The 13656-nt window shown below is 43.3% G+C and overlaps 2 protein-coding genes across 3 annotated transcripts in view; both read left to right on the plus strand.

Annotated features, from left to right (window-relative positions):
- The first annotated feature begins 2115 nt into the window (after window positions 1-2115).
- sostdc1a (sclerostin domain containing 1a) lies at window positions 2116-5974 on the plus strand. Its single transcript, XM_034610436.1, has 2 exons — window positions 2116-2576; window positions 4985-5974. The coding sequence occupies exons 1-2, from the start codon at window positions 2381-2383 to the stop codon at window positions 5431-5433; spliced, it is 645 nt and encodes a 214-aa protein (XP_034466327.1). The 5' UTR covers window positions 2116-2380; the 3' UTR covers window positions 5434-5974.
- An 897-nt stretch (window positions 5975-6871) lies between these two features.
- Window positions 6872-13656, plus strand: part of crppa (CDP-L-ribitol pyrophosphorylase A) — a 35353-nt gene continuing 28568 nt past the window's right edge. The window contains exons 1-3 of one of the 2 annotated variants that reach the window (XM_034610426.1): window positions 6872-7381; window positions 8090-8378; window positions 10257-10406. In XM_034610426.1, coding sequence (XP_034466317.1) covers window positions 7152-7381; window positions 8090-8378; window positions 10257-10406 — 669 coding nt within the window. In that variant the 5' untranslated portion in view covers window positions 6872-7151. The remainder of the gene's footprint in view (window positions 7382-8089; window positions 8379-10256; window positions 10407-13656) is intronic. The other variant, XM_034610425.1, reaches the window with a different exon arrangement.

Below are 13656 nucleotides of genomic sequence, written 5' to 3' on the forward strand. Positions count from 1 at the left end.
GGATCTTTTCCCAACTTCCTTTCTTGGCTTTGTTCTCGGTGTTGTACATACCTTTTGCCCCCCCCCCCCCCCCCCCCCCCCCGACCATGCCTCTTGTCAGTATGCTATTAACCCAGCCACCTCTCATTTCCCATGAGGGTTAGGGGCAACCAAATTCCTGCTGCTGAGTTTCAGTGGGCACAGAGAGGGAGTCCGCTCTCAGCTTTCTGTTTCTTTACACAGTGAAAGTACAAAAGCCGTTTGGGGGGGTGGGGGGTTGCTATCATATTCACGTTTCAGCATTCACGCAGCGCGGCTCTCAGAAGAGGCTCAGTGGGGCGTCGGAGTGTGAACAGTGTCCTGAGAGGAGCCGACCACGTTGTCCTTTATCTTCTCTCGGAAGTGGAGTGAATGAGCCTCTGGTGTCAAACAGAAACAACAACAGACTGCGAGGGTGAAGGTTAACAGACACGGGTCAGTTTCAAAACCTAAATCTGAAGAGGAACAATTCCATTTACTCCAGTTTTAAAGCTCTGATACTCAGTATTTCTGGTCCCTTCACATTCACATCTCATCACTTATTTCCTTCCCTCTGTCCTCCTCCTTCCTCCTTCTGTCATTCATCACTTCTTCCCATTCTTCCTTATCGTCACATCTGTCTTCCTATCTTCTTCCTTCTCTTTTGGACCTTTACTCCTCTATTACCTCATTTCCTTCTCTTCTTTCTTTCCTCTGTCATTTGCACTTTCACCGTTTCTATTCTCTTCTTTCATTTGATATATTTCCTTCCTTTCTAATCTTACAGTTTTACTTGGCCAATTTATTTCCTTCTTTCTTTTCTATCCTTCTTTCTCTCCTTGCTTCTGTTTGTCCAACTTCATTCTTTACTAAATTCATTCTTTTTCTTACTTCCCTTCTTGGAAATCTGAACTCCAGAAAATAACTAAAATTGGAACTAGTCAATATTCACCTGCAAAACTAAACTCTTCTCTATATTTTACGAGTGTGACTGAACTTTATCTTCAGTTTAAACTTTGTGTTGTTGCTGGATTTGAGTGTGTTTCTCTAACTGCTGATTCCACTGATAACCTTTCACTCAGAAAAAAGAAAAAGACCTCGGGCCTCCTCCTCCATCTTCTCCATCCTGAAAGACACACATGAGCAACGATTAGTGTCCGTGCACGACGCAGCTTTTCAAATCAGTGAGACGAGCCCGGTTTGAATGTTCCCAACACGAGTAATTATATCTCCTCTTGTTTAGTGCGGCGGACACACAAAGACTCCAGTTAGTCCGAGCACTTCAGACCTTCAGACGTGTCACTGAGGCAGCAGGAGGACGTCACACTCACAGACACACAAACAATATCGGCTTTCATTCTTGGATTAAACGTGTGACCGAGAAAAAAGGCGAGTTGCACACGTGGAGAACGTGAGTCGGTGTCTGGAATCGTCAGCTGTGTGCACGTCAGCAGCTGTGGACCGAATCATGGACTTCACATGTCAGAGTTCAGACGATTTCACAGGAAATTCATCTGTTCACTGATCAATAGCTCATATTTTTAGTGGCTTTGTTCAAACATAGAATCTAAATAAAGATGGACGACATGACAGCCCCCCCCAAAAGTGAAGCCAAAGAGTCTCAAGGGCCCCCTGGTGGCTGGCTGCAGTATGAGTCATAGACCTGGCCTCCTCCATGTTAGCAGATGGGACTTGAGCCAAACCACAAAGTCAAAACAGACGTCAAATAAGTTTTTCTCAAAGTTTAGGTAGTTATTATCACACTGATGTTCTGGGGTTCATGTTCTTTAATCTGTTATTTGTTGATATAAAAATGAGGTGAAATGTCATGATTGACACTTAATCCAATCATCATCATCATCATCATCATCATCACAATAAACTTCATTATCATCATCATCATCATCACAATAAACTTCATCATCACAATAAACTTCATCATCATCATCCTCATCGCAATAAACTTCATCATCATCATCATCATCATCATTACAATAAACTTCATCATCATCATCATCATCAAAATAAGCTTCATCATCATTATCACCACCACAATTATCATCACCACAATTGACTTCTTCATCATCATCACTATTAACTTCATTATCACCATCATCATCATCATCATCATCCATGATCGAAAGCAACCCTCCAAAATAAAAGCACGTGGGCGGGTTTACATTATGAGTGGGCCAATCAGATCCTCGGGACAGAGACACACCTGAGCTGCAGCCCGAGCTGGAGGCGGAGCTACAGTATAAAAGCAGCGGCTCAGCGGAGCCTCTGCTGCACTTCACCCAGCATCAGTGCACCTCAGCCCGGCCAACACCTCCACCTCCAACCGCTGCACGTCCTCCACGTCCTCCACCACCCAGAGGCAGACATGCAGGTGAGCGCGCACGAGTCGCTGGTGTTACTGTGCATCCTGCTGAGGAGCTGCCAGGCCTCCAGGAACCACGCCACGGAGCTGCTGTTCCCCCCGGAGGGCGCCCCGGAGCCCGAGGTCCCGAGCAACGTGTCCCTGAACCGAGCGCGCACCGGCGGCAGGGGAGAGGGCGGAGAGGCGCAGGAGAGAGACGGTGAGTGGAGGAGGAGGAGAGGAGGAGAGGAAGGAGGAGAGGAAGGAGGAGAGGAAGGAGGAGAGGAGGATGCTCTGACATTTACTGAGGCTGTCAGACGTTATCTAATGATCTAATGATAGTTTATCATTGAGCTGGATGATGTGACCAAAAAGTACATCCAGATCAAAGTTTTAATATCATTGATATCGTTAATTATCAAGATAAACGTCACAGTATTGTTTCTTTCAACTTTAAAGACATGATGCCACGATGGAGAATTTCATAACATAATAGAATTTGAAGTTTTAGAGCTTTACAACAATGTAGACTGGGTCCAGTTTGTCAATATGGCCAAAATCATATGACGGTTTAAAAAATGTAAGTCGTTGATATCGATAATTATCGCAATAAACGTCATGACATGTCAGGACAAATATTTTGTTTCGTTAGATAAGTGCAACAGAAATTAGTTATTACATTATTACAGAAGTTGTTATTACATTATTGTTATAATAAATGGTTAAATTACTTGGTATCTCTTATTGCATTTGATGTATAGCTGGGTAATATGGCCCAAATATTAAATCAAGTAAAAAAAATGATCATATCAGTTGATAATAATCACGATAACTGTTTATTTTAGGGCAGATTTTTGCTCCTGAGTGAAAGTTGTGGTTTTAAACTCTTCTTCAGAGAATGAGAAACACTTTTAAAACACTTCAGAGATCTGAGGCAGATGAATTATATGTTTCACCTCCTCACTGTGCACAATATACAAGTATTATATCGATATTTATTGGTATTTCTGTTGCATTGGTAATGATTAAAGTTATGTTGCGATAATTCTTGATGTTTGTTCATCAACAAACCAGATGTTAATGGCTGTTTTGTGCTTGTAGGTACTTTATTTTAAGGAATAATCAGTTTCTACTGCACAACTTTCTCATCGGCTCCTTTCAGTTCTGGTGTTTAATCCTGAGGAATCCTCGAGTGACGCTCTTTGAATGAGGGTCTGTCTATGATCTGGTTACTTTCCTGCAGTCAAACATGCTCTTTGCAGCTGACGAGGCCAAATTAAGGAGCACGAATAACAGATGAGAAAAGAGAAGCAGCAGAAAATAATCTGTTCCATGTGACTGTTTAAAACATTTGCTCTTCTTTGCTTGATATAATTAGTTCTCATTCATTAAAAGGTGAAGACAACCCAGAGCTCTTGAGAAAGTTCATGTGTAGGCGTCACATTTCCTCTTTTTGTCTCAGGAACTTAATCCCATCATCCCTTTAATCACTGAGAAACTATTTATCAAAAACTTCATAAATATCACAGAGTTTATTTTGATAAAAAAGTCAAGATACCACAAACGATGCTGTCACAGTAGAATGTAATCCCATCCTATAGTTTAAAAGAGCATTTAGTAGAGTACATGTTTGCAGAGGCCCCAAAACCCCTGATCTATATCTGCACCAAGATTGAATTGGCTCTTCCCTGAACCAAACAACATCCTTCCACCAAGTTATGTGCTAATCTGTCCATTAGTTTTGTGTAATGCTGCTAAAAACAAACAAAAACAGATAAAGTCGACGGATTGATCATAAAAAAAGCCTCTGCTCATGCAACAGAGATTATTTCACCTGGCGAGCTGTCGGCCGGATGCAGGGATGCGAGGCGGTGACGGTGTCATCCACAGGAAACCATGTGACCCCTGCAGCCCAGGAAGGGAGAGAGTGGGGGGGGTAAGACATAGAGGGAGGGAGCCTCACCCCTATTCATTCTTCAAACGCTGTCACAGAGAGGGGGCCATTGTCACTGAGGTGTATGCAGCTGTATGAATGGAGCTGAGCTCTGGTTACAGTGGTAGAGGGGAGCAGGGGGACGGGGATTTCGCCTGCAGCACAGACATAATCCTCCTGGTATATAAATCGCTGATACACTGAAAAATAACAAGTTTAATTCCCTTTATGAAGCAGAAAGGTCACGATGCTCCTGTGCTCTTTAGGGTCCTGAGGCTGCAGAGAAGCTCACCACCTATAATGGAGGATAATGTTCAGGGTAAAGAGCTGGATAGTAGCTCATAATTATCATTTAGACCTATTATGTTTCAATATAATGTGACTCTGTTATTGTGAGGATTTGCTGCTTTTCTTTGTCAAAGACTGTAAATAAAGACGGACGACATGCTGACACCGACTCGTGATTGGTCAAGCTCCATCTGGCACAAACTCTGGCTCCAAATGACATCATCGGCACAAGATGGCTGCATCCAGGATGTTTTGGCTTCATTTCTGGGTTGTGGGAGGAAGTGGAGATGTGACGTCCATCTTTATTTACAGTCTGTGGTCAAACGTGAGACGTAACTGAATATGTTGGCGTGTTGGACTTGGTCAGAGAAAACAACTCACAATTCTCATTCATTGTGTTTCCACAGATCGAAGCCAAATCGGATGCAGAGAGCTGAGGTCCACCAAGTACATCTCTGACGGCCACTGCACCAGCATCAACCCCATCAAGGAGCTGGTGTGCGCCGGTGAGTGCCTCCCGGCTCAGATGCTTCAAAACTGGATCGGCGGCCCCGGCGGCAGGAAGTTCTGGGGTCGCCGGAGCAGCGGCAACCAGGACTGGCGGTGCGTGAACGACAAGACCCGCACCCAGCGCATCCAGCTGCAGTGCCAGGACGGCAGCACGAGAACGTACAAGATCACTGTGGTCACCTCCTGCAAGTGCAAGAGGTACACGCGGCAGCACAACGAGTCGGGACACAAGTTCGAGGAGCTGGCGGTGTCGCCGCCGCAGCTCGTGCACAAACACAAGTCCAAGAGCAAGAGGAGGCTGGGAAAGAACCGGCTGAGCGAGAACTGGCACGAGACTGAACCCTGAGAGCCGGCACACACACACAGACTCTGAATCCACACACACCTACAGGAGGTGGTCATCCAGAGCTCGCCATTGTGGATTATCTTTGACTGGGACTTTCTGTGAAGCTGGTTCCTCACTCCAAGCTCTGAGGGGGCGTGCTAAGGACTTGACGTTTGAATCCACATGGTTAAAGACAATGTGAACAGACCTGGGGGTGCACAGTCTGCAGAGCTTCCCCGAACCCCTGAGCAACGCCACATTGTCCCATGATGCAGCCGTGTGCTTGTGTTTCCATATTCATTTCATGCCAACACCAGTAAATGACACCAAACATCTAAAAAACAATCTTGTGTAAATACTTGTACATATATATCGAATTCTTACTTGCCTTTTGAAGTATGGCCATGTGTATAAAATTGTACTATGTATGATGTAATATATTTTTCTGTGGCAACATATACCATGATACATACGTGACGTCAGTATGTGGGTGAAGTCGGGAAAAGCTTCTTCATCGTTCATTCTTGTAATAACTTTGAAATAAATATAACTTTTGATCACGTATTGTTGTCAGTGGAGAGTTTGATCTGCAGGTGGGTTGAGATGAAGAGTGAATATTACACATGTATATAATATCACTTTTTTACTAAGGACAAGTGTCTATGTTGTATAAACAGAGGAAGTTAGGAGGAGGATCAGAGAAAATGGTCTTTTCTGGTGAAATAATTCCTCGTAAATGACAATTTCATAATTTCTGTATCATGAATTCCACACCAACATAAAGTAAGATCGAAGATTCATCTTGTACGTTTTTTTCATACATTAAACTGGTTTCTTATTTCAAATGCGTAATGTAGTATTGACATCTCAGGAGATTTCTGACTTGGAGCTTTTTCTAATGATGCATCAGATTTGTGGATTTCACTTGAGCTTTACCGGAAGTGAAATTAGTTCTTTAAAAGTGAGGTTGAATATCTAAAGCAAATACAATGGATAAAAGACAATAGATACAAAAAACTCAACTGAGTGTGAAGTATAATTAATAATTTATAATGTAAACTACACCTGGTTAACAGAATTGTCAACCTACTCAACTGATATTCAGCTTCTTTAACTTTTCTTCTTCTGCAAATCAAGATCAGCCGTCGTCAACTTCTGTCAATTTCAACATCATTTCAGCAGGAAATACATTTATTAGTTTTCTTTAAACCACTGGAGGAGTGCTGACCTTCCTGGAAAAAACTAATTCAACACATTTCATATTGCTATTTCTTTTTAACACTCAGAAACGTATATATTATGTTTTTATACTTATCATTTTTTTACATAAATCATAACTATTTAGACTGTTATTCTCAAGTAAGACACAAATAAATGCTTAAGACTCTTGAATAAGTAATTTGCTGCAATTAAATGTATGTTTATTTAATAAATTAATTAAATGTTTATTAGCTCTTATAGGTGGTGTGATAGATATTAAACTGACATATTATTGACCCACTAACAAGTATCCACTTTTTATTGAGTTTCCCATTTACACAGGAAACAATAAACAAAAGACGTTTATTTTGAAGGTGTTCACCGGAAATGTGCGTTTGAATCCCACACCTTGACAGCGCTGTTTCTCCACGTTGCGGTGTTTACCTGATAAGAACCCATAGATTCGAACCTGTGATGGACCCGTCCTGACCCTGTCTCCTCTCCCCCGGGGAACCACACGGACACAAACCACATCAACGATGGAGGACGGCCGCTGTGATCCGGACGGGCCCTCACATCCTCGGGCTTTCCCAGGCGAAGAGGCCGGGCGGAGCGAGCCGCAGCCCGCGGAGCTCCGGGTCGACTTCCCGGTGTCCGTGGTTCTTCCCGCCGGCGGCACCGGGGAGAGAACCGGACTCTCAACCCCCAAACAGTTCTGCTCGGTCCTGGGTCGACCGCTCGTCAGCTTCACCGTCCAGGCGTTCGAGAGGTACGAGCTCATAAAGACAGGAACATTAAGATTCAACGTAAAGTGAATTAATATCCAGGTTTGTTATTGTTTATTATAACGAGTCTGGGATACAGATGGAGAGTGAACAGCAGGAACAGCGCCTCTACCGGCCGGAGTGTGTCAGTGCAGGCTGCTCACACACTCACACCATCTAAATGTCTAACTCTAAAACCAAGTCTTATCCCTGAAACAACAAAAATGTCCCCACAATGATGGTATTGAACAAAAGTTGGCCCTCATAACTACAAATAGACATGTACACACACACACACACACACTCACACACAGACACACACACACTTCTATCTTAGTGAGGACAGGACACTCATTGACATAATTCATTCCCTAGCCCCTTACCCTAACCTTAACCATCCAAACTAAATCCCTAACCCTAACCTAAACCTAATTCTAACCATAACCCCTTGAACCACGTCTTAACCCTCAAGGAACCCATTGAGAGTGAGGACCAACCAAAATGTTCTCACTCTGTAGGTTCTATGCTTAAATTGGTCCTTAAAAGACATAAGTACAGGAACACAATACATAAGTATTCACGTGTTCTGTCATTTGCTTCTACTCCATCACATCTAAGAGGAAAATATTGATGTTTGAATCTCTGGATGTTTTGTAATCTCGACCTTTCCTGTTCTGTTTTAACTCCTCTTCTAAGCAGTTGTTTTCTTGCAGGGTGTCATGGATTCAGAGCGTCGTGGTCGTCGTTGCCAAAGAAAACATGGAGCTGATGACGGATATCGTCCAGCGCTTCCAGCACAGGAAGGTCCGGGTGGTGGCAGGCGGCTCCACTCGCCACAGGTCGATCTGTAACGGCGTCCTGGCTCTGGGTGAGGAGGAGGAGGAGGAGGGGAGGCCAGTGTCGGCGGACAGGCCGAAGGTCGTCATCATCCATGATGCTGTGCGGCCTTTTGTCGAGGAGGAGTTTCTCTACAAGATAGCCGTGGCTGCTAAGGAGCATGGGGTCAGTATCGTAAAAGATAATTCAACTAAAGCATTTTATAATTGTATCTGAACTTTGTTTCCGCCATGATAATGATTTAATAGTTACAGAAAATGACTGAGCAACTTTTTAGCTCTATTTTCCCATCTGTCATAGTCTAAAACCCCAAAATATTGAATGTACTATAATTCAAGACAAGTAAAAGTAGCAGATCTTCACATTTGAGAAGCTACAGCATCAATATAATATGTATAATATTTTTTTGGGTGAAAAAATGAAGAGATTAAAGGATTATTAGTAATAGTATTTATTTATTATTATTATAATTTTTTTTAAATAATCTTATTCACTATTTTCAAATGTTTAACACACAAAACTATTGATTTATTGAGATACTGATGCTTGGGAAATGTGAATTTGTCTTTATCTTTATCTTTAGAAAAAAAGTAAAAGCAGGAGCTCAGATCAGAAGATGACTGAAATATTATTTTTTACAACAAAATAAAGCAGAGAGAAAACAAATCCTGCCAGAAATTATTTGAAATACTCCTTTATTCACTGCAAACATTCAAGTGTTTGTAGGAAAAATTTCAATAATCAACGTTATCTGCAAAGCTCCCATTAGTGGAAATGAAGTGAAGATGTGTAACCTCTCGAGGGGCTTATGGAGGCAGGATGTGTCTATTTCCTGGAGCAGGTCAGGAAGATTATATTGCGCCTACAAGGAAACAAACCCCGATATGCCAGTATTGCTTCATGCTTGGAGAGCACAGCACATTTAATCAAATCTCAGCCGTGGCTCATACTTCATTTCTTCTTGAGCGTTTAGCTAAAAACCAGAGAGGGTCAATTACAACACAGAGTATAAACAAATCCATCATCTCAACAGCGGTTATAGGAGCTGGAGTCCAAGCTTTCACCTCTCAAGGACTCACCGTGCCGCGTGAACGTAAACAAACCAAACACCAAAACACGTCAAAGTCAAGATTTCCACTTGGGAATTCAGACCAAAGAAGACAAATAATCCCGGTGATCGGCCTTTTCCATCTCCTCGTAAACTGTTTATCAGATTGACACGTCCGTTGCTCCCGGTGGTCGTGTTTATTTCATCTGGGATAAATGGAAAACACTTGGGCCAACGCCACGGGCCGCTGGGACGAGGGGAAGTTTGATAATGATTCATGTGCGAGGTGCAGCAGCTGAGAGGAGACGCTGGTGAACGCAGGTCACACAGATTGTGAAGAAGGCAAAGAGCTCACGGACCAACGTGTGTGTGTGTGTGTGTGTGTGTGTGTGTGTGTGTGTGTGTGTGTGTGTGTGTGTGTGTGTGTGTGTGTGTGTGTGTGTGTGTGTGTGTGTGTGTGTGTGTGTGTGTGTGTGTGTGTGTGTGTGTGTGTGTGAGAGATGAACTTTCACAGCAGGCGGCCTGGTCTTCATTATTTCGCCCGGCTCACGACAGAAAGTCTGTCAGCGCCGAAGAGCAGCAGATCAATTCAGATTTTCACTCACATGTGTAACACGCAGAACACATGTTTGCTTTCCTTTCATTTGAGTTCCCCCCCTCCCCCGCCCGCACACGCTCGCTGACTTCCTGCTCCTGGAAACTGTCTTTAATCATGTTATAGTGGGATGAAAATATTATCTCAGAAAAGTTGATTATTTTAAATTTTCCCAGGCAGGAAGTGCGGGAGGGGGGCGTGCTCCAGCTGGCCGCTGACGGAGAGTACCGTCAAGTTAATGTTTTCTCTGAAATGTACAGTTTTGAAAGAAATTCAACTTACAAGCTTTTTTCTGAGGCTTTCTACTGCATTTCCTCGTCTTCGTTCAGAAGTTACGATTTGTGTTTAAACTATGAGGAGACTGTATTATTAAAAACTGAATCCTCTTTCCTCCTCTCAGGCCGCGGGAGCTATCCGCCCTCTTGTTTCCACGGTGATAGCCACCACGTCAGAGGGTTACCTCGACCATTCCCTGGAGCGAGGCAAGTACAGAGCCAGCGAGATGCCTCAGGGATTCACGTACAACGTCATCCATCAAGCCTATCAGAGGGTAGGACGCTCACTGACGACAATTTGATTCTCACTGTCAGAGAAAAGGTTCAGTGGATAGCTGGTACAATATAACACCTCCTATGCAATGATTCTTACTGTATGAAACTTAGGAACCCATTGAGATTGTTGCACTACAGTTATCTGATGATTTTATGCAGCTGAAGAAGTCGAAACATGGTTTGTATTTACAAAACAAGTCTCTGAAACCTCATGAAATGTCAGGTCGAGATTTATGCCGTCAAAAAATTACACCACTTACATGACAAAGGCCGTCATGCTCCTCATACATCACAGCAGGACTTCACAGTCCCTCATTGTTCAGCTGATATGCCAGAACCTGCAGGGTGTCAGAGCTTGTGGCCCGTGTGCTATCGCTTTCACCCGGCCTCTTCTGCATGTGGGAACGATATGACATGTTCATACTTTCTGCCACGCTGCAGCAGACGTGTGTGTGTGTGTGTGTGTGTGTGTGTGTGTGTGTGTGTGTGTGTGTGTGTGTGTGTGTGTGTGTGTGTGTGTGTGTGTGTGTGTGTGTGTGTGTGTGTGTGTGTGTGTGTGTGTGTGTGTGTGTGTGTGTGTGTGTGTGTAACGAACGCTGCGAAGCTGGAAAAACGCTGCGAGAGCTCTGAAACATTTAGGTGGATTGGGATTAATAGTGTCGGGTAGTTGAGTGTGTTTTTAATGTGTACCTGAAAAAAAAAAATGGAAAGAGTTTATCCGCTGATGTAAGCTGTAAATGTGTCGATCCTTCTCTCAGAGCCGGGGCTTACTGCGAAGACTTGGCAGCGCAAACAAGTGTGAAACTGGAGTTGCAGAGGTTGACCTTATTTATTTTTCAGACACTTTGAGTTTGCTTTTTCAACCTCACCTCCATTAGATGGTTCTTGCGATAGCCTCGTTTTTTGAAGAACGCAGCAAACTTTGAGCTAAGAGGCGATTGGAGCCCCATTTGTCCGCAGTTATTTTCACTCCTGGCACATTTGGGATCTTAAGATCGCTCTGAGAGCCTTGTTGGCTTTGGCCTTTTCAGAAAAATGAGCTCACATTTTGCCCAGTGCTGTTCGAGGCCAGTCGGGTTTCCAGAAATGAAGACAAACCGGGGAGGTCACCGGGGAGGTCGCCGGCGAAGGGGGAGGCTGGGAGAGCGTGTCCCCCCTCTCCCCGGGTTGCTCTCCTCTTCAACCCTTCAAAAGACGGGAAAGTGTCAGGTTAGGACTGTAGGACATGTGCACGGAAAATCTCTGAGAGCTGCACATTTGTAGCTTGACATCCATTGAGTGGAGAAGAACTCAGGGCTGAGGAGACAAAGGGGGAGACACTTTATCCAGTGCGTCCCCACTGACGGCTTTTGTACCGGGAGAAAATACTAAAGGTTAAATTACCTCAAGACCAAGAGCATATTTCTCCTGTAATTTCTCTCTTCAGTTCCAGGGTCGCTGGAATAAAAGACCCCTCTCTCTTTTATAGCTTGATAAAATATTACCCAGGTATAATCTCAGGTAGCACGAACTCGTCTTTGTCTTTTAAACCCAATGAGCTCATCGCCTCGATCCAAACGTCCATGAGATCTTCACAAACCGAGCTTTCCCAGCCACGAGTGAGTCGGTACAATAAACTGGGAAGATATTCATCTTGATTAAGATTAGTCCAGGAAAATAAATCACAGTTGGCAGAGATGACGTAAATGCACCCACAGCGAGGACAGGCTGTTAATGCTGCTGCTTCCACTGAAACTAGAGAAGCTACTCTTTAGTTTAAAGGGTTTCCAGTCAATATTCTAACAATGGATTAAATGGCTGTGAAGTGAGAAGCTTCCTTCACTTTCACCTGATCTGAAGTCCTGACACTTTCCTGAAGATTTCCAGAGCCACTGTATGTGAGAACACAAATGGCCGAGGAAGTTGTTCCTGATATTTTCCGGGAACCTTTCCCACAATCCCCCCCAAGTAAAATATCAGGGAAATGTCAGAGTGAGTCCATGTGAGAATACAGCAGCATGGGTGTGTTGATGACGTTGGGATGGACACAAAACTGGAAAGACAATCTCCTGCTGCGTTATGAAAGACAATCCGGAAAATGTAAGATAACTTCCAGACATTTTCCAGAGTTCATGCCTGAAAACCTCTATAGTGACGGACCCTCAGAGAATCATTGTCTTACTCTGGTTTCTCTTATAGACTAAATAAAGGTGGACGACAAGTCTCCACTTCCTCCCGTTATCATCGAGGAGTCAGGGTTTATGACCTGTACTGCAGCCAGCCAGCAGGGGGAGATCCAGATGTTTCTGGCTTCACTTTCAAGGAGCTGTCATGTCGTCCATCTTCATTTTCAGTCTGTGATCCCTCTCAGCTTCACAGGGTTTTTTCACCCCACAACTGTGGCTGTTTGGTTTCAGTTGTCTCTGTTTGTGTTGTTGTTTTCAGCCGATGAGCTCCGATAAACTCCCAGTAGACAAACCTCTGCAGCAAACAGCAGCCACACACGGGTTCGGTAACAAGCTGAGGACCTCAGGGAAACGTTTAGCAGCTAAAACATCTACTTGAGTTGGTGGAGACCTTTGGCTCACTCCTTCCTCTGCCTGTTTATGTGGGAATTCCACCAACACAGATTTGTCCCTGCCCCAGAAACATTTGTCATACCTTCACATTTATTTACTTCCATTGAAATGTGACATTCAGCTGATTATGAGAGACGTGTTTTTCCCTCTCACAGCATCTGCAGCAAATGTCATGCATGTTCTTTAGAAAAAAATATATAAACATCAAAATTGAACGTGCGGCATTTTCCTCCAGTCGCATACGTCGAACTGTTTCTTGTAAAACCACGGAAAAAGTGATTAATGTAAATATGAGACTCACCACATAAATATACATGTATTACTCACCACATAAGCATAATTGCATCCCGACCCCCTGGGAGAAATACAAAAAATGAATCAACAATAATAATTAATAATAATAATACAAAAAAACAACAATGATTAAAGTTGTTAAAGTGTTTTTTTTTCAATATTTACACTTTTCAACTCTCCAGAAACTCTCTTGTAAAGTCGACCAACACAATAAATGATTGTGTAACTCTGATGTTAAAGCAGTTCGATTGAAAATGGTGAAATAATATTTAATCTTTAAATAAGTAGGGAAACATTACAGGATCCTGGATCATGTTGCTTCACCCACATGAACAATTCTTTGAATAAAATAAACAGAACAACTCTCGCAGTAAACCTCAATTAGGTTTTTACCGTT

This window comes from Hippoglossus hippoglossus, chromosome 16 (assembly GCF_009819705.1).
Source record: "Hippoglossus hippoglossus isolate fHipHip1 chromosome 16, fHipHip1.pri, whole genome shotgun sequence".
NCBI classification, from domain to species: Eukaryota; Metazoa; Chordata; class Actinopteri; order Pleuronectiformes; family Pleuronectidae; genus Hippoglossus; species Hippoglossus hippoglossus.